The sequence below is a fragment of the Galeopterus variegatus genome, unplaced genomic scaffold, assembly GCF_000696425.1.
Source record: "Galeopterus variegatus unplaced genomic scaffold, G_variegatus-3.0.2 Scaffold12445, whole genome shotgun sequence".
Classification (NCBI taxonomy): Eukaryota; Metazoa; Chordata; class Mammalia; order Dermoptera; family Cynocephalidae; genus Galeopterus; species Galeopterus variegatus.
Window position 1 is genome coordinate 1 of NW_007738556.1, and position 27,074 is coordinate 27,074.

The 27,074-nt window shown below is 44.9% G+C and overlaps 2 protein-coding genes across 2 annotated transcripts; one reads left to right on the forward strand and one right to left on the reverse strand.

Moving 5' to 3' along the window:
- Positions 1 to 3,781: 3,781 nt before the first annotated feature.
- On the forward strand, positions 3,782 to 11,739 carry LOC103581144 (6-phosphofructokinase type C-like). Its single transcript, XM_008563045.1, has 6 exons — positions 3,782 to 4,439; positions 6,449 to 6,510; positions 7,243 to 7,354; positions 7,679 to 7,778; positions 10,858 to 10,960; positions 11,331 to 11,739. Exons 1-6 carry the CDS (start codon positions 4,164 to 4,166, stop codon positions 11,482 to 11,484), a joined length of 807 nt encoding a protein of 268 aa, XP_008561267.1. The 5' UTR covers positions 3,782 to 4,163; the 3' UTR covers positions 11,485 to 11,739.
- Positions 11,740 to 12,997: 1,258 nt separating this feature from the next.
- LOC103581145 (presequence protease, mitochondrial-like) lies at positions 12,998 to 26,681 on the reverse strand. The gene is made up of 13 exons (XM_008563046.1): positions 26,514 to 26,681; positions 24,924 to 25,056; positions 23,522 to 23,642; positions 23,336 to 23,412; positions 22,938 to 23,103; positions 22,567 to 22,667; positions 20,832 to 20,952; positions 19,750 to 19,821; positions 18,964 to 19,076; positions 16,180 to 16,305; positions 14,766 to 14,911; positions 14,023 to 14,125; positions 12,998 to 13,746 (listed from the first exon to the last, which is right to left on the reverse strand). Exons 1-13 carry the CDS (start codon positions 26,545 to 26,547, stop codon positions 13,653 to 13,655), a joined length of 1,407 nt encoding a protein of 468 aa, XP_008561268.1. The 5' UTR covers positions 26,548 to 26,681; the 3' UTR covers positions 12,998 to 13,652.
- Positions 26,682 to 27,074: the final 393 nt, after the last annotated feature.

The window sequence follows — 27,074 nt, forward strand, 5'->3', positions numbered from 1 at the left end:
ATTGTGCTCACTGCAGACATGGTATTCTTTCTTTTTCTTTCTTTTTTGACAGTTTTTAAAGTTGAAACATAATTGATTATATATATTTGTGGGGTACAGAATTGAATATCAATACATGTGTACAATAGTTGGTGATCAATCAGCATAATTAGTATACTCATGTTTACAAAGTATAATCAATCTTTGTGATCCTCAAATGATTTCTTGCTAGTCCCCTCCTCCTCTGCCTTTCTCACCTCTAAAAACCACAGTTCTATTCTTTTTTTTGAAAGTTCAATGTATTATCCTGATTCTTTTTCTTTTCTTTTTTCTTTTTTCTCCTTTCCTCCTTTATCTCTCTCTCTTTCTTTTTCTCCTTTTTTCCCCTGGCTTATTTCCCTTAACATAATTTTCTCTAAGTTCATCCATATTGCTGCAAGTGGCAGAATTTCATTTTTTTTGTGGCATAGTAGTATTGCATTGAGTATATATACCACATTTTCCTTATCCAGTCATCTCTCAATGGACACTTAGATTGACTCCAACTTTTGGCTACTGTACATAGAGCTGTCAGTAAACATGGGGGTGCAGCTATCTCTTTGACATGATGATTTCCATTCCTTTGGGTATATACCCAACAGTGGGATTCCTGGATCATATCACAGTTCTATCTGTAGTTGTTTGAGAAACCTCCATACTGTTTGCCATAATGGCTGCACTAATTTACAGCCCCACCAGCAGTGTGGGAGGGTCCTCTTTCTCCACATCCTCACCAGCAGTTGTTATTTTCAGTCTTTTTGAAAATAGCTGGTCTACGGTTCGCTCACAGCACTCACTGGCTGAGCGCGGTGCAGCTGGTCTCAAAAAAAAGGACAAAAAAAAAAAAAAAAAAAAAAANCTCATGACAGATATGGCTCAGTGTCTCCCTTGCGGGCTTGTGTCTGTAGTGCTTTCCGAAGACAGGGGGACGGCCTTGCAGAGCTGGTCAAGCTCATTCCCATGTCACACCTATGCAGGGCCCTGCACTGAAACTCCCCGCAGTCGTTTCTTTGCATATGAAATGCAGAGGGTTACTAGCCGCATTGTCACTGGGTGGCACCTTCCTGGCTTAACTCTAACATCTAGATGCTCACACTTACTTTAACCCTCTCTACTCCACGTGGCTTCGCACACGAGCTACTGGGCTGCACTTGTTGCTGGTCCCTGCTTGGGCAGGAATGGGACCCCCACCCACCCACTGCCCACCCTGGCCCCATGTGGTCGCTGCCTGAGTTCTGAGGATGTCAGCTACCTGGAAGCAAGGCCACAGTCATAGGAAAACTGACCTCCCACTTCTCTTTTCTGTCTTAACACTGCAGTCAAACTCTGCCCTATCTTCTCACAGTTGATTTATATTTTAAAGAAGGAGTGTTGCACAGTGTTGGTGGTGTCTGAGCTGCAGCCTGGAGCTTTCCCTGCAGTGGGACCCTTCCCAGGGCTCTTGCTGGGGGAGCCTGTGTTGGGTGCAGGGGGGCATTGCATTTGCCAGGCGCGTCTGTGGTGAGACACTGTGGGCGCTGGCTCTGCCCGCTGTCTGGCTCATGGCTGCTGTCCACATGCCGGGCAGGGGTGTGACCCTCTGCAAGTCCTTCTCCCACCCGTGACTCTTGACAGAACTACTTCGGTGACTGCAGGGGCACAGCGGGAATGGCTTACTATTTTTAACTAAGTGAAGCCTTCAGATACCATCTAGGTAATAGAGTGTTTAGGCTCCAAGCTGGGCGGACTTCCAACCCAGCTGTCACCATCTTCACATCCAGGGGCATTCAGAGGCCAGGGCCTGTGCTTGGTGGTCAGGCTCAGCCGGCGTCCTTCCTTTTATCTTCCACCCACAGCGCCGCGTTCAGAACTCAGACTACATGTGCGGATCGCCTCACAGCGGAGCTTTGCCAGCAGAGTTCTTTTGCCATAAAGTGATTAGAGCATTGTCCTTTGAATTAGTGACTGTAATTCTCCACCTTAGGGTGGGCCTGTGGAGGAGACCCAGTTGGTTTTGCACCTCTGGGGGGACCTGGAATCCTGCGCTCTAGCCCGGGGCACCCGCCCTGCAGTCCCGTCCTCCCCCTGAGCCCCTCTCTAAGACAGACCAGGCTGTCAGATTGCGAGCACTTGGATGCTACATGAAAAGACCCAGGACAGACACAGCAGGGAAAATCCAGAGTCCTGTCTCCCAACCCCGCGGCGGCCATGGGCTCTTTGTACACATGACCAGCGGTCACCCTGTCCCTGCATAAGCACAGAGGAGACGTGAGTTAGCCCGTCGATGCCTGTCTGTCCTTCCTGTCTCTGCTTCTAGAGAATGCAAGGCTGCCCACTCACCAGAGCACATGCTGAACTTTGAACGGATTAATCTAATTATTTGAGGAGGGTAAGACTCTATCAAAGAAATTGGAATTACTGATTAGAATGATTTTAACTGCACCTGCATGTGTTAATCAGTGCTCATTTAAAATAACCTAGTTTCTTGAGTCAAAATCTCCAAATTGGTATCATCACACTTTGGTGCACAGACCCTCCCTTCTCTTCCCCGAGGAGCTTGACGCCTGGGGTCTCAGGCCCACAGCCCACCTCTTTCCTGCCTTCACTCTCCACCACACACTGTGAGGCTGGTTTAGGAGCAGGACGATGGCTGGCCCGGAGGTGCCCGCATTTGCTTCCTTCAGTGACCAGCACTTACGGAGCGCTCGCCATGCAGGAGGTACCACCAGGAGCTGCTGACACTGCATGGCACAAGCCCAGCCCTGATCCCTGCCCTGTGGAGTTTGCAGTCTAGTGAGGAAGACACAGCAATGGAGTAAGCACATGAGTAATTGCAGGAGGGCCTACCAGGTTGATTCCTCTAGAGGAAGGACCTGCTGGGTAGAGAAGCCCCTCACAGAGGGAGCGGTCTGTCCTGGGGCTTGGGCAGCCTTTTCCTGAGAAGCAGCATCCGACTCTGGCTCAGAGCTGAGGCGGCAGGAAGGCGCCCGTTTCAATTTCCTGTGGCTGCTGTAGCAAATGAGTACCAACGTGGTGCCTCAAAGTGACACTCACCTGCTGTTCCATCGCCCTGGAGGCTGGAGCCACGGCTGAAACAGGGTGTGGGGTCCAGGGAAGAGCCTGCCCCAGCTCCTTCCAGGCCCCAGCGTGCGTTCTGGGTGCTTTGGTGCCAGGCCTTGTGCCTCTACATCCAGCCTCCCAGGGCCTGCCCACCTGGGTAATCCTGGATATTCTCCCTGTCTCGGTTAGTAACTTCATCACCATGTAAGGTAATGTTCACAAGTCCCAGGCAGCGGGACCGGGATACTTTGGGGGCTGCTGTGCAGTCACCACTGTGCCTGCAGAACATCCGAAGTGCAGAGCCCAGCACGAGCAAAGGCCCGGGAGGACTGGAGTGTGGCCCGTCCCAGGGCCTGGACGACAGCTGGAGCCAGGCTGCAACCTGGTGCGGGAGTTTCAGGGCCAGGGGTTAAATAGAAAGGCTTTGACGTGTGGTCACAGAAGTAGTGAAGGATTTTTAGCAAGGCAAGAACTCGGGCAGATTTGTGTTTTTTGTAGATGGAGCTTAGTTTGTGTGAATGGATTGGAGGGTCCAAGAGGGGCTGCCACAAGCCGGTTAGAAGCTCTGGCGGGGACTTGGGCACGTGCTGCAGTGGGAAAGCGGAGGATGGCTTTTGTTATTTTCTCCCCTGAGCATGAGTCATCATGGAGGGCAGGTGACGAGACGTTTGATTATAGATCTGCTGCCTGTGCATCCAGAATGTTTCTCTGCTCGCTCTAAGAAACCACCGTGTGTCCTTGAGTAGAGGTGCCCTAAACATGATGTAAACCACAGATGGACTGAAGGTGATACAAATTCTAAAATCACAGGGCACTTTCAAAAGAAAAGATAAAATAGCACAGAGATTCCCATCGACCGGGCAGGCAGCTGACATTCCCATAAAATCCAGATTCACCCTAGCTAACGGTGTTGACATCTGCGACAGCTGCTTTAGCAAGGACACGTCCAGAAGGCAAAGTAGAGGAGCTGGTTGGAGGTACTATCCTCCCCATCACCTCCTAAGGCACCCAGGATGAGGTGGCAGCCAGGCCATCGCGGGCAAGGGCCCTTCGAAGGCTGATGTGTGTCTGGCAGCTATGCACACTGTGTCTGCAGTGGTGGCCGCATGCTTGGCTGGGGAGGTGCTTGCTACAGCGTGGGGTGGGGCAGGCAGGCCTTGGGCCCAGTGCTGGCCAAGGTCCTGGGCTGTAATGATGGTGTCTTCTTCTGTGACCAGACGTGTGACCGCATCAAGCAGTCGGCCAGCGGGACCAAGCGCCGCGTGTTCATCATCGAGACCATGGGGGGCTACTGTGGCTACCTGGCCAACATGGGAGGGCTCGCAGCTGGCGCAGACGCTGCCTACATTTTTGAAGAGCCATTTGATATCAGGGACCTGCAGGTAAGTGAGGGGTGGGCCTCTGCGAGGCTGCTCCCTGGATCTACCCAGTGCTCAAATGAGTAATCTGTGATTGTGGGCTTGCTTCGCGAGGGGCGGGTGGCATTGTGAGACCTCCACATCTTCTACACTTCAGATCACCTGCTCCCTGCATGCAGGTGCACCTCTCTCAGTATTAGGGTGACAAGAATAGGCCTGGGTGAGGCAGCCTCTCATTCTGTGTGTGAAGACTCATCCTTATGTATTTTTTGTCTATAAGTAAATGATTTCACCCATTAAGTAGCTAATGTTTTTCTGAGGTCTGTCGTTTAAGGACGATATTAACTCACTTAATGGGATCTGATACTTCATTAGTTTCTCTTAGGCCTTTTGAAATATTTTGAACAGCCCCAAACTTTGGGTGTCCTTGTGGTCTGAGGTTGGGGAGACAGAGTCGCTGGAAGGAAGCTTCCTTCCTGGAGGGGGCCCTGCAGCCTCCCAAGAGAAGCTACACTGAACCAGGGCACTGAGACGGCCGGGGACTTGATGTGGGCTTCCCACTACATCTGTGCTGTCAGCGTGGCAGAGGCACCTGTCGACAGTTAGAAACAAAACAGGAGCCCATCGTGCTGCACTTCCCTGCTGCATGCTGCTGCTTTTAAAAAATATTTTTAAAATAACAATTTTTTAGAGCAGTTTTAGGTTTGCAGCAAAATTGAGAGGAAGGCACAGAGTTCTCATACACCGCCCTCAAAGTATTCACAGCCCCCCACCACCAACACCCCTAGCAGGGTGGGGCAGCACCTCCGCTGACACCACCCCAGAGTTTACATGAGGACTCACCCTGGCTGTGGCTGCAGCTCCTCTCAAGGCTCAAGGTCTCTGCTCCCGAATGGGCCTAGGCATGGCCAGAGTCCCCACAGGCTGCTGGATGCAAGGAGGTTGGAGCGGAGTCCAGGGCCTGGTGGGACCCTCAGCACACTCAGCAGGCGGTCACAGGCATTGGCGGATGAGACAACTTGAGCAATGCTCTTTAAAGTGATGATAGCATCTGTTTCTGAGCTATGTCAAGTGGAGAGATGGTTGGTGTTAACACTGTCATGACATGGACACTTCAGCTGTGAATTTCTTCACAATACTGAATTAAATATTTATGCTTCAAAAATCTACCAAAAGATCATGTCTCACCAGCACTTTATGATGGCTCTTGGCGCATGGTACATGCTTAAGAAATGTCATCATGACTGAGACTTGGTTATATGTAAAAACTTCACTTTTTAGGGTGAGTCACTAGAAAATCACCTTCCTTTTGCACCCTCCTCCCATGAATTGAATAGGATGTTTTTGCACATTTCCTCTTTCAAGATATAGTTCTCTTTTCCTTACAAAATTTGTGTATAAATATGAATCCATAAAATTTTTTGTTGTTGTTCAGAAAATGTTCATGAGGCAGTTAAATGATCTTCTGTGTAAGTCAGGCAACATATTTTCTCCTGAGTGCCCTGAGATAGAAAACACTGTTATGAAAATAGATAAGGAGCAACAGATAAATGCATAAGCGCAAGGCAAACAAACACCCAGAATAACATGGATGTTTTGAAGGGAAACCTACTTATTTTGGAAAGCATTTCCGGAACTTGTGCATTCCATTGACTCAATAAATATGCCCAGTGATGGGGCCCCCACGCCCATCAAACCAGGAGTCTTCACAAAGTTCATGCAAAGATTAATATTATCTTTTAATTCTATTTTTCCATGAACTTTTTGAAGTACCCTCACGCGCACTGCATTATCTTGCTTTATTGCCACCACTGCACTTCTCACGACCTGGTACACTTGTTTGTTTGTGGTATATCTGACGTGTTATTTGCTTATGGGAGTCTCTCACAAAAACACCAGCTGCAAGAGTGACCCTTTCTCGTTCTTATTCACTGCTGCGTTCATTCCAGCCCTTAGAATCATGCAGTACCTGGCATACAGTAGGTGCTTAATAGATGCTTACTGTCTGATTAATTCACAAAACACTTTTCTAGTCCAATGTAGAACACCTGACGGAGAAAATGAAGACCACCATTCAGAGGGGTCTTGTGCTCAGGTAATGGGAAAATATTTCTCATCTTATTTTCATTCTAAATACAGGTTTTTAGAATCTATTTTACGATCTAAAAACCTAATGAGCAATCATTTCTTTGCCACTGATTCTGTGAATACTTTAGAAATACAGGAGTAAATTGTGTGTTTTGTTAAAAATTTGCTTGCATTTAAGTAGTTAAAGTGTGGTTTAAAAATTTTATTTTTGAAGTCTCTTATTTTGGAAGATTATCTCTAAATCATTTTCTTAAGCTGCCCTTTATGAGGAAAGAAGAAAATACAATAGTGCCCCTTATCCCAGGGGATACATCCCAAGCCCCCTAGTGGATGCTGGAACCGAGGACAGCCTTGAGCCCATATCTGCTGTGTTCTCGGGGTAATAACTGGGGCGGCTACTTGTGACCAGTGGGCGGGTGGCATCTACAACGTGATCTGCTGGACAAAGGGGTGATTCACGTCCTGGGCGGGAAGATGCAGGACGGCGCAAGGTTTCATCACACCACTCAGGACGCAATCTAAAACTTATCGTTTATTTCTGGAATTTTCCAGATAATATTTTTGGACTGTGATTGACCACAAGTAACTGAAACCGCAGAATGTGAAACTGCGGATAAGGGGGGACCACTGTATGCAGAGTCATATAAGGGACAGCAGCCACTACGGGCAGAGCACATTGTCAGCAAGCTCCAGACCTGCTGCTGGGTGGATGAACTCGACTACTTCCTGTTTGTTTCAGAAACGAGAGCTGCAGTGAAAATTACACCACCGACTTCATTTACCAGCTCTATTCGGAGGAGGGTAAAGGGGTGTTCGACTGCAGGAAGAACGTGCTGGGCCACATGCAGCAGGTGTGCCAATGGTCCCGCCAAACACAAAACTAAGCTGTCATTCACGTGACGACTTAAAACCCTTGTCCTAGCAGGGGAAGGAGCTCCATGGGCAGGCTTGACGGGCTCGTTCAAGCGACAGGAACGACAGATTGCTTTTTGCACTGTTCCAACTATATACAAGGACATAGAACTATGCAAAAACAAAACCACTGTTGCAAATTTGAGTCTCTTAAAAACATTATGTGAATTTTGTTAAATAATAGAAATTTTTATCTCTATTTTGATTTCAAAAAATCAAAGTATTGCTGTGTAACTAATGTTTCATGTAACTTTAACCAACAGGGCGGAGCACCCTCTCCTTTTGATAGAAACTTCGGGACCAAAATCTCAGCCAGAGCTATGCAGTGGATCACCACAAAGCTGAAGGAGTCCCAGGGGAAAGGTACAAGGCCGTGGGGGGGTGGCTACAGCATAGGACACAGGGTGCAAGTTGCCCACCCAGTGAATGTACTGCTGCACCTTCTTTTCTTATATTCAGCATTGAGCTGAATTCATGATAACATAGATATGAGACCTGATAACATCGTTTCACTCTTGCTAGTGTCTCAGTGTTGCTATTTGTGACTTTCAAGGTATAATTAAAGATAATTGATAAAATGCTTTATTCCTGCTTATCAGTGATGGGAGGCATTCAAATAATTTAGTAGCACTCTCATTATTAGCCATAACATTGCTGTGCTCACTAAGGACTGTATTACTAAGATCATAAAATGTGACTTTCATTAGTTTTATTTATTTGGCTCCTTGGAACAGCTTTTACTTAAGGTACTTAAGACATCCATCGATTCATACACAACTTCTCTTTGAGAAAAAAATACCGAGAAAGGGAGGCATCTGGACTGTTTCCTCCTCCAGAACCTAAATGTATCCTTTAGTCACAGTTTACTCCCTCCCTGCTAGCCACTCCCGTGCTTTCCTGTAGTTTGCTACCTTGAAGTTTTCGAAGGCTGTCACCTGGTTTGTCTGGTCTTTGTGGTTAGTGGGTGGATGGAGACCTCCGTGTGTTTCTCTGTGGCATTAGGCTGGGCACACTGTCAATATGCATCTGTTATCTGACACCCACTGCCCGGAAGGCCACCTTACCCTCCCGCTGGCACACCTAGAGCTGCAGAGCCAGGTCCCCAGGTCTGCCCCAGGCATGTGTACAGGCTGGTCTGACCAACCACAACCACATGCTCGCTTGCAGGGTGTGCATTTTCCTTGATACCCCCAGACTTGTTTACTGCTTCCTATTTGGTGGGTGTGAGATTCTCATTGTGGCTTTAGGAGGCTAAACTTCATGGGTAATGAGCGAAATGCCAGGTTCTTACGTTTCCTTAATGTTCTTATTTCTCTGTGATCTGTCCAATTATTTTGCTATTGGTTGGTTATGTTTATATTGTTTTATAGAACTTTTAAATATTTTTCATATTTTGCATTTGTATTTTACTCTAAGATCTGGTCAATCATGTTGTAAATATTTTTCTCCCATCTTTTGTCATCCCTTGTCATAAGTTGTGTTTCAATGAAATCTCCTTAATTTTAATGTAGTTAATTCACCAACCTTTTCCTTTATGGTTTGAGTTTTTTGTGTTACTAAAATATTCTTTTATGCTTAGTTCTTTAATCCACTTGATATGAAATTTAAAGTCTAATTTCATTTATTTTACTGTGGATAAACAATTATTTGGGTGCCACTTATTAAAGAAATTTGTTCTTTTTTCTATTCGGCAGTACAATTTTGATCACGGATAAAGTCTCTATAAAATTAAGGGACTATTACCAGGCTTTTGGTTCACCGGTGGTCAATTATCAGTCCTTGCCAAAGCTCCTGTCTTACATGTAATTGCTGATATCTCGTAGGGCTCGTTGTCCTACCTGGGCCTTCTTCCAGTGTCTGGCTGTGATACCATAGAAATAGGTTGTGAAAGGCCACCAGAAATTCTGCTGGGCTTGTTAGTGGGGAACTGCATTTAGTTAGTAAGTCATTCAGGGGAAGAACTGACATTTTCAACAATATTGAACTTTCTAATTCCTGAACACTATATCTCTTTCCATGTATTTTAAATTTTTAATCTTTTATGAAAGCATTACTTTTTTCCATAAAGATCTTGCATATTTTTCGGTAGGTTTATTCCAAGGTTCTTGACTTTTAAAAAACTATATTATTGTAAAGGGTGCTTAATTTTTTTTTATTGCTGGTGTATAAAAATACATTAAAAAATACAATTGATTTTTATAAACTGATTTTGTGATTAGCAATTTTTCTGCACTCTGAATTCTAGTATTTATTTATTTATTAATTTATTTTACATACACATTCAAGTATGGGGCCTTTTGCTTTTTTCCTTGATCGTCGTGGTTGGTGTCTGGGAGTTACTGCACCAGGTACTTCCTCCAGCAAACCCTGAGCAGGTGCAGTAACAGCAGGACTCCTGTTCTGGTCTCGACCGTGATGGGAATGTTTCATGACTAAAAATTCTTATTAATGTTTAACTGAAATCTTTCTTTCTACATTTTAATATTGACTGTTAGCCTAAGTATTTTCTCAACCATGAAAGGATATGGCATTTTATAAACTTTTTGCCTGAAATGAGATCATCATGTCATTTTTTTCCATTAATCTGTTTTTAACGCATTTCCAGACCCCACTCATTCCTGATATTGATGTGTGTGCAAGACCTTTCTCTCAACCCCCAGTTTTCTGGATCATTCATCCCAGATGTGTTTTTATTAGGGCAAACCATAGCAAGTTCCAATGTCTGACTTAGAATAATGGTGATGTAAACAGTCTGAACCTAATTTTAGTCTTTTCAAAGAACTGACTTTGGATTTCTTTCCACTAATAGTTTGTTTTACACATTAATTTCTCCTTTTATATTTTTCTTTTTACTCTTGGATTTCTTTTCTTCTTTTCCCATCTCAACTTTCAGCCTCTCACAGTATGTGCATTCATAGGCACATTTCTTCTTATTGATATTTAACTGAAGTCTTTCTGCCATTTAAGCTGATTTACCTATTCTAGTATCTAGTATTTAGTGAAAGACTCACCACCACTATTAAAAAAAAAAAAAGCTCCTTTCCAAGAATCCTTCTTCCTGTGGTGGTTGTGTTACTCTCAAGGGGTGTGTGAAATCAGGGGGGCCACATCACAACTGGGTCCTCTCTCCTCCCTGACTCCTCAATCCCAAGAAGAGAGGACCCCGAGAGGGAGCAGAGCTGGAGGGGGAGGACGTGGGTCTGTTGTGAGTGGCGGCCCATGATTAGAGGACACTGATTCCCAGGTGGGGTCCACGCCCCCATAGCACCTCCAAAGTGCCTGTCAAAACTGGAGGGAGTCCCCGGCTCAACTCCCACTCTCTTATGCTCCCTGGAGTTAGCTGGTTTTTCTTCTTCCCTGTTCCTTCCTTCATGTGCCATTGGATCTGCCCATTGAATATTATGAGGCATTAGTTCTTAGGTCATTTTTTAAACTTTTACAGGAAGAAAATTTGTTACTGATGATTCCATTTGTGTGCTGGGGATAAGCAAAAGAAACCTCCTTTTTCAACCTGTGACAGAGCTGAAGAAGGAGACAGATTTTGAGTAAGTGCAATGCTGTGCATCTGAATCCTACTGCAGTGAGGAGGGACGGACGTAGGAGTCTTGGGGCAGAGGGGTGCCACTGTTGTGGTCACCATAAGTAATTCATTCAAGTGTTTTAAGGAACACAGTGGCTTTTCTGAAGTTAAGTTAAAAATACTGGATTTCTAGAAATAGCAGAATTTTTAGGAGTATAAAAGTCATGGTTTCATTTGACCTATGAAAATTGCCTATTCTCACCCAGAATTTACTGGGCCAACTGCACACGCCCCATTCTGGCACCTCTGTCCTGCAGCTGTGACAGTGTGGAGCAGTCCGAGGCTGTCGTCCAGCAGCAGGTGAAGTCCATACCCCTGCCCCTCTTCCTTCACAGGCACAGAATTCCCAAAGAACAGTGGTGGCTCAAACTGCGGCCTCTCATGAAAATCCTGGCCAAATACAAGACAAGCTACGACGTGTCCGACTCTGGCCAGCTGGAGCACCTGCATCACCCCCGCAGCTCCCACGGGGAGCCTGCCGCCATCTGAACTGCATGCGCTGCTCGCCCACCCCCACACATTCATCCAGTGAGGCCTGAAACCTACCGCGGACCGTCCTGTTTTGTAACACTTAAGTTATTTATCAGCACTTTACGCAAGCATTGACATTCAGACCTAATAAAGCACTGGTCACCAACATTGTTCTGATCCCAGTCAGGTCCTAAGAGATTGTCTACTGTTCCTCGATCTATGCTTTAAAATGTGTGTGTCTACTAGAATTAAACATTTGGCTGAAACTCCCAACAGTGCTCAGTGTTTTATATTTTTAAGGAGTTTAAATCCTCAAGATGTGTGGATGGCTTCTGAAGGGTTTCTCAGCAGTTCTGTGGGCAAAGGTCAGCAAAATGCTGTTACAGGGGCCTCTGAACTATGCAAGTGTGAAGTCACAAAAGCAGAGAGAAGATTGTGCTCTGACAAAGAGCAACACACACCTTTAGGTAAGCACGGAGCTCCCCTTTGGTCCATGCTGAGAGTGAATGTGGACAACAGCTCTGGCCGGACACCTGGGTGTCGGGCCCTGGCTTGGACAGTGAAAACTGTGCAGGTGGGTGAGGTCACTCATCTCCAGCCTCACATCCTTTTACAGTGAGTCAAGGTGCAGACTTCAGCAATAGAAAGTATGAACTGCCTTTAAAGCAAGCGACTCTTGCACACTCTTGATTTCAATCCTAGCTGCACCCTGACACCACCTGGGGGGCCTCTTAAAGAACTTCATGCCCAGGTTCTCCTCCAGACCGAGCCACTCTCAGTCCTGGGGGACCCGGGTTAGAGCTCCCTTGGTGTTCACACACGCAGGATGGTGACCATTGCCCTGATGGGTCTCGTACTGCCTCCTTTCTGTAGTTCATGCTCTCTCAGATCCAGCCTCAGGAAGGAAGCCTCCAGACATCTCGTGCTAGTGCACTTCTGTTGCTTATAACAGAATACCTGAAACTGGGTAATTTGTAAAGAAAGAATACTTACTGCTTATAGTTTCAGAGGCTGGGAAGTCCAAAGTTGAGGAAACAAATCTGGTAAGGGCTTTGTTCTTGGCGATGGCTCTCCAGAGACGCAGGGTGTCACATGGTGAAGTGGCTGAGCAAGACAGAGCTAATCTGCTCACTTTCCTTTTAAAGCCATCAGAACCATGCCGATGGCCAACCATCAAACTATCAATGGATCAATCCACTCACCAGGGCACAGTCCTCACAATCTAATTACCTCTTAAAGGCCCACTTTTCAAATGCCATCATTGGATTTCCCACCCTCTTAATACTTACAATGGGGATCAAGTTCCCAATACATGAACCTTTGGGGGACACTTTTTCTTTTGGTGGCTGGTTGGTACAGGGATCAAAACCTGGACCTTGGTGTTATCAGCACCATGCTCTGATCTACTGAGCTAACTAGCCAGCCCCTGGGGGACACATTTGACCCACAGCACATCTATATACCAGAAATGGAGGGAAGAGAGTTGTATAAAGCAATGGTGGATTATTAAAATAAGTATGGATAATGAGAATAAGATGATAAAGAGCTGGGACTCAGACATTTCCTGTTTATTTCAGTAAACACAAAGTGAGAAAAGCTCAAGTGAACACGTATCCATCACACATGTCCAGTCCTCAGGATGGACCCCCGGGATGCCTGTTTCTCACATTGGCTGGGAAGACTTTTCTGCAGTCCCTGGTGTGACCGCACACTTCATAAATCCAGGGAGATGCTGGAACTCCCTCATTCACTTACTCCTTTTACTAGTTCATTTTCTCAAAGGCCGTAACATGTTCTACTGTAGCAAAATGTCATTTAAAATAATGGCTGAAGCACGGGAAGGTCAGAGTTGCCTCTTATTTTTAAATTGTGGAAATAAATGTTCTAGGATTAATAAGATAAAATAAACATTTGTATCATTAGAAAGTCTTAAAATTCTAATTGATGCATCTTTGGCATTTAATACATGATTATTTCAATTAATTTCTTCTTGGTCACAAGGTAGAAGGGTTTTTGTCTGACGTGCCTGTCAATACCTTTGGCAAAAAACTAAGAATGACTGATGTATTATGGAAAAAGCAGGAACATTTCTGACCTTTCAAATGCTACTCAGAGGCATAATTTTTAAGAGCCTGTATATATGTAGGTCCACTGAGGTCTGAGTCCATGAGGAATATGGTGACTGGTCATCTTATTATCCATGACGGGTCCTTAGCAATCTTTGCGTTCTCTGGTCCCAGTATAGCCACTGCACGTGTGCTCTTCCCAGTGCCCAGGTACCTGACGAGACAATAGGGGCAAATCAGGGCCGTTTTTGACATTGGTATTTCTTAAGGTCAACACTAAGTCTTCACACTTCTAAGTCTCCTTTTCCCCTGCACATGTGCAGCCACGCCCACCCTCATCTACCACCCACACCTGCCCTCACACACATGCCCCAGTGCCCGCCCTCACCTACCGCCAGCATGAAGCCGTGCCTGCACTTACCACTGCCCGCACATATGTGGAGCACACACTCACTCCTCACGCACATGCAGAGCCATGCCGCACACTCACCTGTGGCTCACGGCCATGAGCTGGTTGTGGCTGACGGCAAAGAGCTGCTCCCGGTGCCTCTGCTTCGCATCATCAGAGAGGCCGTACAGGAAGACGTCCATCCCTGCAAGTTAAAGCACAGACCCAGATGGGGGAGCTGCCGTGGGACAGCTGGCACAGCAGGCTGGGGCTCACATCTTGGTGGAGGCTGATGTCATCACACCGTCACTTTCTGCACATGTTCCAACCACAGGGAAGTGTGTGCCCAGCTCATAGATCCAGCCTTGACTTGCAGCTCCCATGGAGCCACGCTGACTCCCACCAACTCGCGCTTCTGGAAAGCGGATGGAGTCAGCAAGGGTCATATAAGGATGGTAACATTGTGAGCAAGGGGTTTCCACAGGGATGTGGCCTTGCCTGCATGTCAGCATGTCCTCAACCCTCACTAGCAAGTCGAGTGGCTGGGTCAGCCATGGGCCTCACTGCGCCTAAGCTCACTCACACTCTGCGTAAGACGCGATTCTTCTGAAATGGCAAACATCAAAATGTTCTAGCCTGGATATCAACAAGCTCATCTTCAAGATCAACGTTTAGGTGGTCAAACGTGAAAACTGTATCACAGAGGACAGACGAGGGGACAGGAAAAACAAACGATGGGACTGCTGCGGGGTCCACACGTACAAAGAAGCAAAAGACTCAGAGAGCTGCGTGGGTGAAATTCTGTCTGTGCACATGTCAAGGCTCTCATTATTCACTCAAAATACCTTTGTCTGAAGGAGCAACAGGAGCATCTACAGTTGAGAAAACAGACAATTTTGCTTCATCAATGTCCTGCTGTGTGAATTTTCCAGCTTTAGCCCAGTCGACAGCCTTCCCAAAAGACTGGAGCGTTTCTATTGAATTTGGGTCCCTAGAAAAGCCAGAGAGTTAAATATTTAAGCATTTAACCAATGGAAAAACAAATGGCAATCGTGTTGACTGAACAGATCTTCAAAAAATTCTACTTGTTAGCAGTTCTATTTTAACACTTCACAGTCCAAATAGCTCCTGACAAAATTAATTACGGTCTGTAGAAATTTAAACCTGACCACAAGAAACTTTCGATAAGGGCCGGCCCGGTGGCGCACTGGAGAGTGCACCGCTTGGGAGTGTGGCGGCGCTCCTGCCAAGGGTTCGGATCCCATGTGGAGACCGGTTCCCACTCACTGGCTGAGCACGGTGCGGGAGCAACACCGAGGGTTGCGATCCCGTTACCGGTCAGTAAAAAAGACAAAAAAGGAAAGAAAAAAAAAAAAAAACTTTCGACATACTCTCCTCTCCTTGAGAGACATGGGTTTGCCTGTGCAAGTGCATCACCAGGTTATTTAACTACACCTCTCTGTGACATCATCGGGAGGAAGTCAGGTGGATGGAGGCAAGTCAGGATCATAATAAAATGATGGAATACTAGTGGAAAAGTTAAGAAAGTTTAAATGAAAATCTCCATTTCCCTAAGACATGCCCAGAACAGTCTGGAAGTTACCCACAGGTGAGCCAGTTTCTGAGATGCCTCCCTCTGTCTAGCTAGAAAGCACTCCAGCCCTGCGTTCTGTCCACACTGACGCAGCTGAAGAGGACAGCTATGGAGGGAGGGCGGGGCATGCTGTTGTGCAGTCCCGCTCCCTGCAGGATCCGCTTGCCCAGCAAGTGCTCCAGCATCTGCAACAGCTGGGAGCGAGGGGACTGCGTCAAAGTGGCAATGACAATCTACTCTTTTCTTAAGGTGTTAGAAGACGTGCCTTCCGGCAGTAGTGCCACAGAAAATTTACAATTCCTCTAAACAAAAGGGGAATAGTCTTTGTCTATGAAAACCTAACAGAACAGTATCCATATTAGGCTTCTACAGTGGAGATGAGCTCAGAGAGCTCTCAGACTGTGTTCTACCTAACTGTGCTAGCTGCCACCCTGGGGTCTACTGACACAGAATGTTTGCTGCTATGCACCCCAGTCCTTGCGGCAGAAAGGATGGTGCTGGGTGCGGGCCAATGCCCAGGAAGTGAGAAGAAACCAACAGCAGCAACCACCTCTTCACTCCAGCACATAAGATGACAACATGGGTCATTCACAGAGGCAGTGACTACATGTGACATGATGAGTGTGTAGCCACACATGTGAAATAGAGAAAAGAGGAAAACCCACCTGTAAGAGTAAAGAGTGAATATTCCGTTATGGCTGAGCTTAGCACCTCCGCCATAAGCACCCCCTTTTTCTCGAATTTCTGTATGCAAGAATTTAGCAGTCATCAAACGTGCAAGGATCTTAAGACTGAAATTAACAATTAAAAAAATGCAGGTTAAAAATAATATGGCTGATAGAAAAATATCATATATAACATTAAGTAATCCAGGGAAATGTCAAAGTATCATTAAGTGAAAATAAAAATACAGAACATCAGTTTGTAATAAGTACTGTATAGCTTATGTCCCACTGCTTTTCTTTCTCTTCTTTAACAAAGGAAAACTAAGAAAAATGTGAGGAAGAACAATTTTCAAACAGCTGACTTGGATTACAGGGTTGGACAGGGGAGATGGTGGAGAGGGAACACAGATTTTACTTGCAGCTCTCTCTATTGCTTAACTTGTTACAATGCATGTGGCATTTAAAAAAAACCTAATAAAGTAAAAAGAGGTTATTAATTTTTATTATGAAAGCAAATGTACAAACTATCATTTATTTAAATGCCCCACATGAGAATATGGGAAAAAAAGGAAACTAAAGTAAATCTCTTAGATAGGTTTTTAGAGATATCCTCAAGAAAACATAAATTCCAATAAAGCAAATTCCTATTAATGAAGCCTATTTTCCTGCTGCTTCCATTGTGAATGGTCACAAGACAGAACAGAGTCACCCCTAATGTGAGGACCGTAAGGTCTGCAGCAAAGACACTAGTTTGTGGATTAAGCCTGTGGTGATACTTGGTCCCAGTTCCCCACCACTGCCAAATGCTCGTGTTCTAATAAGGCAGGTGAAGGGTGACAAAGGCCAGATGAGACGTCACATGAAGATGTGCATATAGCGTACTCATAAACATGGCAGTGGAAGAAGTCCTGGGGTCCAGGCACTGCTAGGACCCAGAGGACAGAGCCAACAAACTCGCCAGCAGAGACTGGAGTTTTTATCCACGTATGTACTATGTTTCTTGAGAAATTTCTATTATTTTTATATTACATAAAAAATACATGTTCACTGTTGAAAAATTATAAAATACAAAAAACAAGAGAGAAAAAAGATCTATAATCCCACTACCCAGGGGTAACCTCTTATAACATTCTAGTGTTTTAAATCTACATTTTCCTATTTAATAGCAGAAATACAGTCATCCTTTGGTATCTGTAGAGGACTGGTCCCAGGGCCTCCTGCAATACCAAAATCCACAGATGCCCAAGTCCCTGACATAAAATGGTATAGCGTTTGCATATGGTCTATGCTCATCTTCCCCATACTTTAAATATCTCCAGATTACCTACTACAGTGTACATGCTTTGTAAACAGCTGTTATACTGTATTGTTTGGGAAGCAATGAAAAGAAAAAGTCTGTACACGTTTCGTACAGACGTAACCATCCATTTTTTTCCCTGAATATGTTCAATCTGTGGCGGGTTGAATTCACAGATGTGGAGCCCACAGAGAGGGAGGCCAACTGTGCATCACTATTCGTGATGGCACAGCACACAGAAGTGTCTATTTTCTACAGACACAGAAATAAACTGATGAACAGCTGAGCCGCGCACTATCTCTTTTTCTCAGAGAACCTCTCCATCGTGGGCAGCAGCTGCTCCTCCTGTCTGCTGAGCTCCCTGCCCCACTAGCTTCCCCTGCCTCGGCTCTCCAACTCCCTCTAGCCCTCCTCTCTGTTGGGCCACGTGTGACACGTGTCCCCATGTGGATGGGCCGCACCAAGCTCCCACCTTCCTCTCCTCCACAGGCTGGGGCACCTCTCTGGGGCCGTGTCCTTCTCCTCTATGGTCATCCCTCAGCAGGCAGCTGCCTTAGACAACGGACTTGGGAGTGAATTGTAGTATACTGCATGTCTGCAACTATCTGTGTCCTACATGCACAGCCCAGTGGATGCATTAATTAGGGGATCCCCAAAGGTCTCACCTTGGGCCTTTTCTCTTGCATGGCCAGCTTCCCCGGAGAGAGCTGGCCATGACTCAGAGGCAGTGGCCTGGGGGGCTTACTATGCAGCCTGCACACTTCCCGAGCTCTCGGCAGCACACCTCCCCCCCGCCACTCAGCTGGGGCTCCTACCGCTCAACCAGGGCCTCGTTAAGCCTCAGACTTGGCTGGGGAGACCAGAGTACAATGAGTCTGTAGAGGAACGCTGAAACAGCCTTCACTCTTCCAGCCACATCCCCACCTTGCTTGCAGAGACACAATCCCCAGGGCTCTGTGGGTCAACTAGGCGTCCTTCCTGCGGCTGTCTAGGTCATGTGCTCTCCTGCTCTCGAATTTTTCTGCAACTCCCTTGGGCTCCTGCCATCTCCTCCCCACTCTCCCTTCCTATGGCTTCATGCCTTTTTATGCCTTTGCTCTCTTTTGTGGGGTTACTGGAGGGGGCTCAACTGTCACACGTGGGTTCAATCTGCCATGTTTATCAAAGTCTCAAGCCTTAATTTACCCAATTTTTACCTACAGACAAGTTGAGTAAATTGGGCATGTTGAAAGCACGTGTTAGGTTCATAGGCATCTGTTAGTTTGCAGAGTTGCCTGAGGGACATATACTGTTTTGAGTGCCCTACACATGAGCTCTTGCTGACGGTGCACTCTGTAGATGATAGGGCGGCATCACGTGGCAGGGTCCAACAAAGTTGGCACAAAAACTCTCTGTCACACAAAACACACCTTATTACTTTGTAACATGCTCAGCAACCTCTTATTAAGGTGCAGACCTCAGAGGCCATTTTCCATTCCCCCTCTTACCTGGCATGATCTGGATCCGTGTAGGGCACAGTCCTAACACATTCTCCAACGTAATTCACCGGGAATGGCAGCAGGAAATGTGTCTTCATCTGGCAGGGTTTGAAAGTGGGCTCCTGGGGGACAGAGGCACGTGGGTCAGACCAGGTGGCACTAACACGATTCAGCCTTCGGCGCTGAGACTCTCAGATGCCGTCTGAAGGTGTCCTTTCTTGCAAGTCACTAGCTAGGTACTCATGTTCAAGAGCAAGACATTACAATGACATCATTCCATATGATTTCTCACTTTAACATGAGATCCTCCAATCTTGACGTAATGCCTTAAAAATTATTACTCAATTAATAACAGTTCATACTACATCGTTTATGTCAAAGCTAATTCTCCAGGCATACATTACTTTGCCATACTCTACGATAAACCAAACTGAATGCCATCATTACCACAGCTGAGCAAGCAGAGAGGCAGATCATGCTGCTTCACTGAAGGCAGCTGACGCCCATCCAGCATCACAAGCTACACTAAAGCAAAGGTGACCATGTGGTGTTGAGAACATGTCATCCTCAGCACGAGGAAAACAGACCCAAGAACAGGGCACACACTCAGCATCGTCTCAAAGAGCAAAGGCTCAGGATGGCAGTGACAAAAAGCTACAGCTAAATCGCAATTCTAGGGACAGGCCCAGCCCCAGGAGTGGCTAGGACAGAGGAATTCTCAGAACCAGAGCATCAGACCACAGCTGGGAGGGACCGGCTCGGTTCCTGCTAAAGCAGTGGACTTTGTGAACTTACTGTGATCAGCTTTCTTATGACCTGGGGGCCACGAACGTGTGCGTTTCCACCAGAGCCATTGTATGCAGGCTTCTGAAAATAAAATGTTTCCAAGAAAAATGAGAAAAATCTAAAACTCATTTGAAACAGATAAGAAGGTACAGATTTCATAAAATTCACAATGCTAATAACAAGCATAGACAGATTTCTCTCAGTGCTTTAAATGACAAAATGTTTTAATTTCTTAACTGTTTTAAAGAAGTGAAAATTTTTCATAGATTTTCAGGTAGTTGAGAAAAAGAAGTCCTTGCTGGACATCACAAAGGAAAACAGTATGACCTTGCTTTCCTCCTTTCGCACTTTCTAGTCATAAAACTGCGCCCAGATGAGAGGCCGTGTAAAACGGATGGCTCTAGCTAGAGGGGCCCAGAGCAGCTGGGGCCACCATCTCATGGCCCTACTCCCAGTGGCAGAAGCTAAAAACAGGAAAACAGGAGATCACCCCCAAATGGAGTAAGGAAGTGTGAGCATCAGCACAGCAGACATTAGAGGTCGCTCCTCTGCAAAACCTACAGACTGGCAACCTGCACCAGTGGCAAGTGAGACTTTGCCACTGATGCTGTGAATTAGACTGAAACCAACCTTGTAAAGAACCAAGTTGATTAGGTTGTTGATAACTGATGTAAATATTCTGGGGGAAATCCATGAATTAATGAGTTTTAGCGAAAAGGATGCAACCGTCTTGTATCTTCAAGAGCCGCACAAACAGCAGTGATATGCTTCACCAGATCACTACTTTGGGCTATTCTTATGCTACTGCATCTCAAACCAAAGCCTGCTTTTCCCTGTTAGACAACTATTCACTGCAAGGCATGTCAAGAATAGGTGAGCACAGGATCTATGACCACACTGCAGGGTTTGAATTCAGTTCTCAACTGGGTCAATGCTGGGCAACCTACTTAATCCTGCTATACCTCATTTTCCTCCTCTTGACAGTGGGGGTTATTAATACCCACACATTGGATGGCTTCAAGAATTAAACGAGTTAATCTATGTATAAAAGAACTGCACCTGGTACTTGCCAGCTGCGATTAGTGTGTTACCTCGACCACGTGGGGGCGCACAGGTTTCCGCTCCTTCTTACTTCGACCAAGGTTTCTAATGAAGTTCTCCACCACTTTTTCTGCCTCAGACATCTGCTGAACAGTAGCATTCACTGCACACCTGTTTAAAAAATTATGAGGCTGGCTGGTTGCTCAGTTGGTTACAGCATGGTGGTATAAAAAATTATGTACATACAAAGCCATGATTATAAAAAGTAAAACTCCATTTTACTAATTTGTCACATTTTATATAATAAAAAGTGAATAATACATTGTTTTTGTATAAAATAATACTTAAATATTAAAAAGAAACAGTAGCCAAATGTGGAAATAATACAGCCATCTGACTTCTCTACAGTGCTTTCAAGTGATTAAAAGACTTTCACATATTTCACTGTTACAGCTAATAAATTAACTGTCAAGATGCAAAGACAGTGTTTCTGACTCTAAATTCTGTGTTTCTATGAAGGACAAAGAGGAAAAAGAGAATATTAAGACCTGCCAACAACGCTTTCAGACTTACAGTATTAGAAGACTGAAAACTTTTAAAATTACCACCCAGAAGAGAAATCAACAATTTAAAAATGTGAACTTGTTGATAAAATAGAAAATTATTTCATGAAGTGCCAAAAAAATTACCATTCTCTCAAAAAATATTTTTATATAATTCTTCCAATTTCTACAGAATCACAAATAATACTACCATATAACATTTTATTGAACTCTACAATATACTGACACTGTATTTTTCCCCCTTTTGGCCCTAAATCCCAAATTTATTTTAGTTAAATTAACAGCAGGTACCATTAAATTAATACTAACTATAGTCACTGCTTTGTATATATTATTTCTTTTAATTCCTAACAATAAGCCAGTGCAGTAGGATTTTATGGAGAAGGAAGCAGAAGATACATGGTTCAGGTGCCCAGGACTGCCTGGTTATGAGCGGGAGTGTGGGGCCAGGACTGAAGCCAGGCTTGCCCAACACCAACGTCCTGGCACTACCTGTCAGGCCCCGCCTCCTTCCACCGCAGACTGTCCTGCAGAATCTGCTGGTGATTCCCAAGAACTGACTGGGGAAAGTCACCAGGACTCTGCATGTGGAACAACAAGTGACTTAGGCAGTCGTTTTCTAGTTCAGTATCAGTGAATGCTAAATCAGTGTCATTGACAGTAAGATGCTGAAAATAAACTTAATAATTTTTAAATTCCATTCATGTTCACAAACCTGAGAGCATAAGGCTGACGGTGTGTGTATGCCTGAGCTGCTAGATGTTCTTCTCAAACCAGAACATCTTTTTATTTTTATAAGGAGCTGCTCTTTTCCTCTGGTCTTGAGGAAGCTAACCTGGGTCTCCCTGATTCCTCGTTCATGGAACACTTTGCATCTGAAGGCAGTGTATCCTTACACAGTTGCCCTAAATCTACTTTGTGTTTTTACTACGATTAAATTAGCTGGCTTTCTTCCCACCTCCCACAGTTTTTATTAAACTTAAAATATTACTTTTTTATCCTCCATAGAAAATGATTTCTCAGTTTATTAGAACATAGGATCAATTCTATATGAAGAATTCTAATGAAATCTAGGATCAATTCTATAACCTATATATACATATACCAAGCATTTTTTACTGTCTTAAATTTATGTGACTTCAAGTGAAAAGTATCTAAAAGCTACACTTATTGAAATAGAATAAATCATAAGATCTTCATTAGAAGCAAACCACGCACCCACCTCATATTATCACAGTTCAGTAGGTGTTTTTGGATGCGGGGGAGCTTTCTCAGGACTGGAGTGATGTCTGCCATTTCTGCAATTCTCTTCATCAACCTCACCTGAGCCAAGGAATCAAACAGAGAGAGAGAGACAGAGACCAAAGATGACCTCCTCAGTCTGAAACCAACATCCTGATAGCAGCATCCCGCTGGAGCAGGGCCATGTGTGTAACTGCCCTGCTTGGGGAGGGGTGAGGCTGGGGGTGGGAGGGATACAAAGAAGGGGAGTTAAAAGAAAGTTTTTTCCCATGAAATTTGGTCAATTAGAAAGTTAGCAACTCTGGAAGATGGCTAAACCAGAACAAGCAGGCTCCCTTCCCCATGACCCACCTGATCCATCCCACCAAAGGTTTCCTGCAAGTCCCCTGCGGGCGTGAGGGTCCTGCTGGCTCGGATGGATGCGTAGAGATGCCCGGAGTCTGGAATTCCATTTGCGAGCTCCTGAGCAGTTATCCTAACTAACACTTTGAAGTGTTCTTCTTCTTCAAAGCATGGGCTAGGTAAGAGGAAAAATGTAATAAATTCCTGGAGAACCATCCATGCCCCCTTCAATATCAAAGTTTTCAGGCTATTTCAGCATCCGCAGACATTTTACAAGCCCACAGGAATTACAAGTAAAATCAGGCTACAGAATTAACACCCACAAATGAGGAAAATCTACTTTTAGAACACTTCAGACTCAGATCTCTGCACATCCCGAGAATGAACATCTTTTGCAGATAAAGTACTTGTTAAATATTTCACTCCACAGATGCATCATATCTGGTAGGTTTCGATCCAGGCAGAGAGAGGAAAAAAGCACGCCCTGAATAATGAAAGCAGAACAAATAAGGAATTAACTAATTTAACATAAAAGACAAGACACTGGAGAAACAAACTTTCAACCGTGACTGTGATAGAGAATCAAAAACTACCTGTTCGTATGTGTCCAGATGTGCGTCGTCAGGGAGCACCTGGGGAGACACAGTCATCCCTCCCGTTCTCAGCTCTATTTGCTGAGCTTGTTCCCGATAGTCGAGAGTGCCGCAGCCCAGCCTGCCACAGACAAGCAGCATTTCCTGAGTCCCCAGGCACGTGCCTCTTCACTCACAAGTTGATTAAATTAATTCAACCCCAAAGCCTGCCAGGCCTCTTTTTACACATCAAAGGTGATGAAGAATGAAAGCATTTGATACTAATGCTCTACACTGTCCATGTGCCCTCCTCTCCCGAGGGTGGAAACCAGCTTCTTTTATTCAGGGAATCTACTTACAGCACCCAGGCCACTGGACACTCAGGCAGCCAGCACCTGGCACTAAAAACAAAATTCTAAAATACGCTTTTCTCGGCCTAAGCTTTTAAATGTTCTGAGTGTTCCTTACTCCCTTCTTCCAAAACATTCTGACGCATACCTCATTGGTTCAAATATCTGGTGGTCTGTGGGGGACCTGAAGAATAGGCCGGCATGAGTTTTTAAGAATAGCAGAAGTCCTCTAAGCAACGATGTTTTGGAAGTAACATTCTCCCCAATCTCCTAACGCAAGAGAGCATTTAAACCCAGTGGACAACTGTGATGTGTCTTCTGCAACTGCTGTGAAAGGACAAGCTGTGGGAGCTGTACTAAAAACAAAACAAAACTCGAAAACGTGTTCCCCTGCCCTGACCAACAGCCATGCAGCTTTCTGAAGCACGCAAACTTCTCACTCTCCACAGACCACTCTGCTGCAGTGGTTCCGTGTCCCTCTGCTCTACTGAACAGGGAGGGACGCCCGCAGCCTCGTGTACTGCGGGTCCTATCACCTGGGCCAGGACATAGAGCAGAGAAAAAGGGACACGCAGCTGTGTGTGCACACCTATTCAAAGACGCCCATCTAAGGAGACTAGGAGCAGCAACAGAGTGAGCTCAGTGGAGAAGCAAACCACAGGGGAGGGTGTCGGCCTGGCCTCACAGCCAGCCCAGGCCCCACCACTTCCAATCACTCATGCTGTAGATTAAACGCAAGCATTTTGTGTCAAAATCTTAACAGAGTAACGCCGGGGAGATGGATGTGTCTATAACTATTATCCTACAGTCCAGATTCATAAATATTTAATGTAATGTAAGAAGACATAATTTTCATTTGAATACAAATTCTAAACGAATATACTGTATGTTTACTTATTCACTGTACAACAGTAATAGTTTTAAAAAATAAAATGATCCACTGAAAGGTGATTACTATCAATACATTAAAACTGTAGATCTACACACAGAAAATATGTATTAATATGACATATAAAGTTGTGCTGAATTATATACACGTTTGTGTGTCTCTGTTCTGAATATGAGGCTCTTACTTAGTAAGGACGCTGCAGAAGAGTGGCACGTAGGGCTTCAGCTCCTCAGGAAGTGTGTTCAGGCTGGAAAAGGCTCGGAAATACACCATGCCATTGGTGGGCTGTGCACAGTACTGAACAGGGGTGTCCCCAGCTAGAAAAACACATTATTACCAGTAAAATTTTAATCATTTTTAACATTTAAGAAATAATGCTATTGCTATTCAAGAATAGAGGTTTAAAACTTATATTAGCAAAAAAAAAATGCTATTCATTTGCATTGTTTATATAAATGTCCCTATTGTAGTTCCATTATAACAAAAAACTGAAACAGTCTTCAATACTAAGAATTAGAATGGAAGAACAGTCACATTCTTCTGGTCTCATAACTATGCCAGCTTTCCCCTCCCCACCTGTACCTGTCCTCACCTGCCTTTAATCAGAGGGGACTCTGACTAGGGCATTCCTGAAACATCCGATCCCACTGTCTCACCCATCCTAAATGCCACTCATCTGCCCCAACAGGTCCTCCCCACAGCCCCCACATGATCCCCTGTATTGCTCAGTACCCACATACCCCAAGGGTACCTCCAAGTCTCTCAAGGGCGCAGACTGTGTATTGTGTTTTGTATTTCCCTAGCATCAGAGTAGGAACTAAAGCATTTTCTGATGACTGATTTATCTTCACTAATTCTTTGAATGAACACTTAATGAGATTCACTGATAAATAAAAACTATGGGGGCTTAAAAGATCAGTGGGATGTTAACCCCAGCTTCTAGAAGCCCAGTCCAGAAGAAAAAAATTCATTCACACATGCACACACGTGCACCAAATAAATGAGATGTTGTAAACATGACAGGCAGTGTTAAAAATCAAAAGGCAGATTAGAGATGTTCCACGGAGGACAGTGACTCTCAGATTCAGTGTGAGATCCTGTCCTCAGTGGTGCAAGTTAAAGCACAATGCTGAGGTCAGATAAGTAAAATCCCATCCTGCCCACTTGTGTGCTCAGTGTCAACACCTTCCAGAGTAACGGCACTCCACAGACGTGTGTCTTGCTACCAACCAGAAGCCAAGGTGAAATTAAGCCCCTCTGAGAACACAGGAACAGTGACAGGCCACAGGACAAACACTAGGATGGGACAGCAGCAGCCTAAGGCTCCCTTCCGTCCTCTGTGACTTGTCACACCTCCACTTTGAGAGCACCTCCCCATTCCCCCACATCCTCTCTCCTATACTGACAGCTGCACTGAAGAGTTTGCTTGGGCAAAGGACTTAGAGGATGCCCATATGCTTTAAAAACTGCATCTAATACAGCCACAGTATAACCTAAATAAATCCTCATCTGAATCTAGACGCAGCAAATTACAGAGCTGTATCAAACCCACTCAGGAAAGCAAGCACATGCTCTTACTTAGTAAGGAAGTCTATCGTCACTGAATGTTAAAAACAATGTATGAGATACCTGAAAAGCAAGCTCTAAATGAATAGGGATGCTCAAATGTTTTACAGAAAACAACCAAAGTATGACTCTATTTCTCCTGTGGAGACCGATATTGAATTTAATGGAGGAACCCAGGCACCCTGAAAAAGATAGTGTTTACAGTGACCTGCCAAGTCCATGTCCAGCTCAGTGAAAGGCATGGTGGGCTCGATATCCGAGACACACAATGCTGGCAGGCAAGAGGCATCTTGAGGTTTACTTTGCTGAGTCCGTAATTCTAAACCTAAAAAGTAAAAAATATAAAAAAAACAATGAATGTTCAGGACTACAATGAAAATGTTTTATGCAATTTATCACCTCTCTGTTTGTTATCATCTGACATTCAAAATTTGCCATGCCATGCCAGCTGTCGGGTTTCCAAGCTGTCTGCTATCTGCAAGCAAAGCCAATGAAGAGACCTGACAATCACTCAGGGGCAGTCCTCTTCTAACTCTCAGTCTTCAATCATTTACAGTTCTGCTGGGGAGCAGAGGTTCCTCAAGCAGCTTCCCCTCTGCCCCTCAATACTTTATACCATCGATTAGACTGTTTAGAGTTTCCAAACCATTTCTTGCTGGATTAAAATTTAATGACTGTTGTACTTGTTTCCTCTTATTTCATTACCACTAATTTCAGCAAAATGCTTGTGCAATCAAATAAATTTCACAAGTTATAGCAATGTTTAAAA

Excerpts from the sequence above, each read along its gene's own strand:
- LOC103581144 (XM_008563045.1), top strand. The coding sequence starts at position 4,164 with ATGCTTGGCTGGGGAGGTGCTTGCTACAGCGTGGGGTGGGGCAGGCAG. Across the intron at positions 6,511-7,242 it reads CAGAGGGGTCTTGTGCTCAG|AAACGAGAGCTGCAGTGAAA; the intron begins GTAATGGGAAAA and ends TGTTTGTTTCAG. Across the intron at positions 10,961-11,330 it reads AAGAAGGAGACAGATTTTGA|GCACAGAATTCCCAAAGAAC; the intron begins GTAAGTGCAATG and ends CTTCCTTCACAG.
- LOC103581145 (XM_008563046.1), bottom strand. The coding sequence starts at position 26,547 with ATGCCTTTCACTGAGCTGGACATGGACTTGGCAG. Across the intron at positions 16,306-18,963 it reads ACGGATCCAGATCATGCCAG|TCTTAAGATCCTTGCACGTT; the intron begins GTAAGAGGGGGA and ends TGTTAATTTCAG. Across the intron at positions 13,747-14,022 it reads CTCATGGCCGTGAGCCACAG|GTACCTGGGCACTGGGAAGA; the intron begins GTGAGTGTGCGG and ends TTGTCTCGTCAG.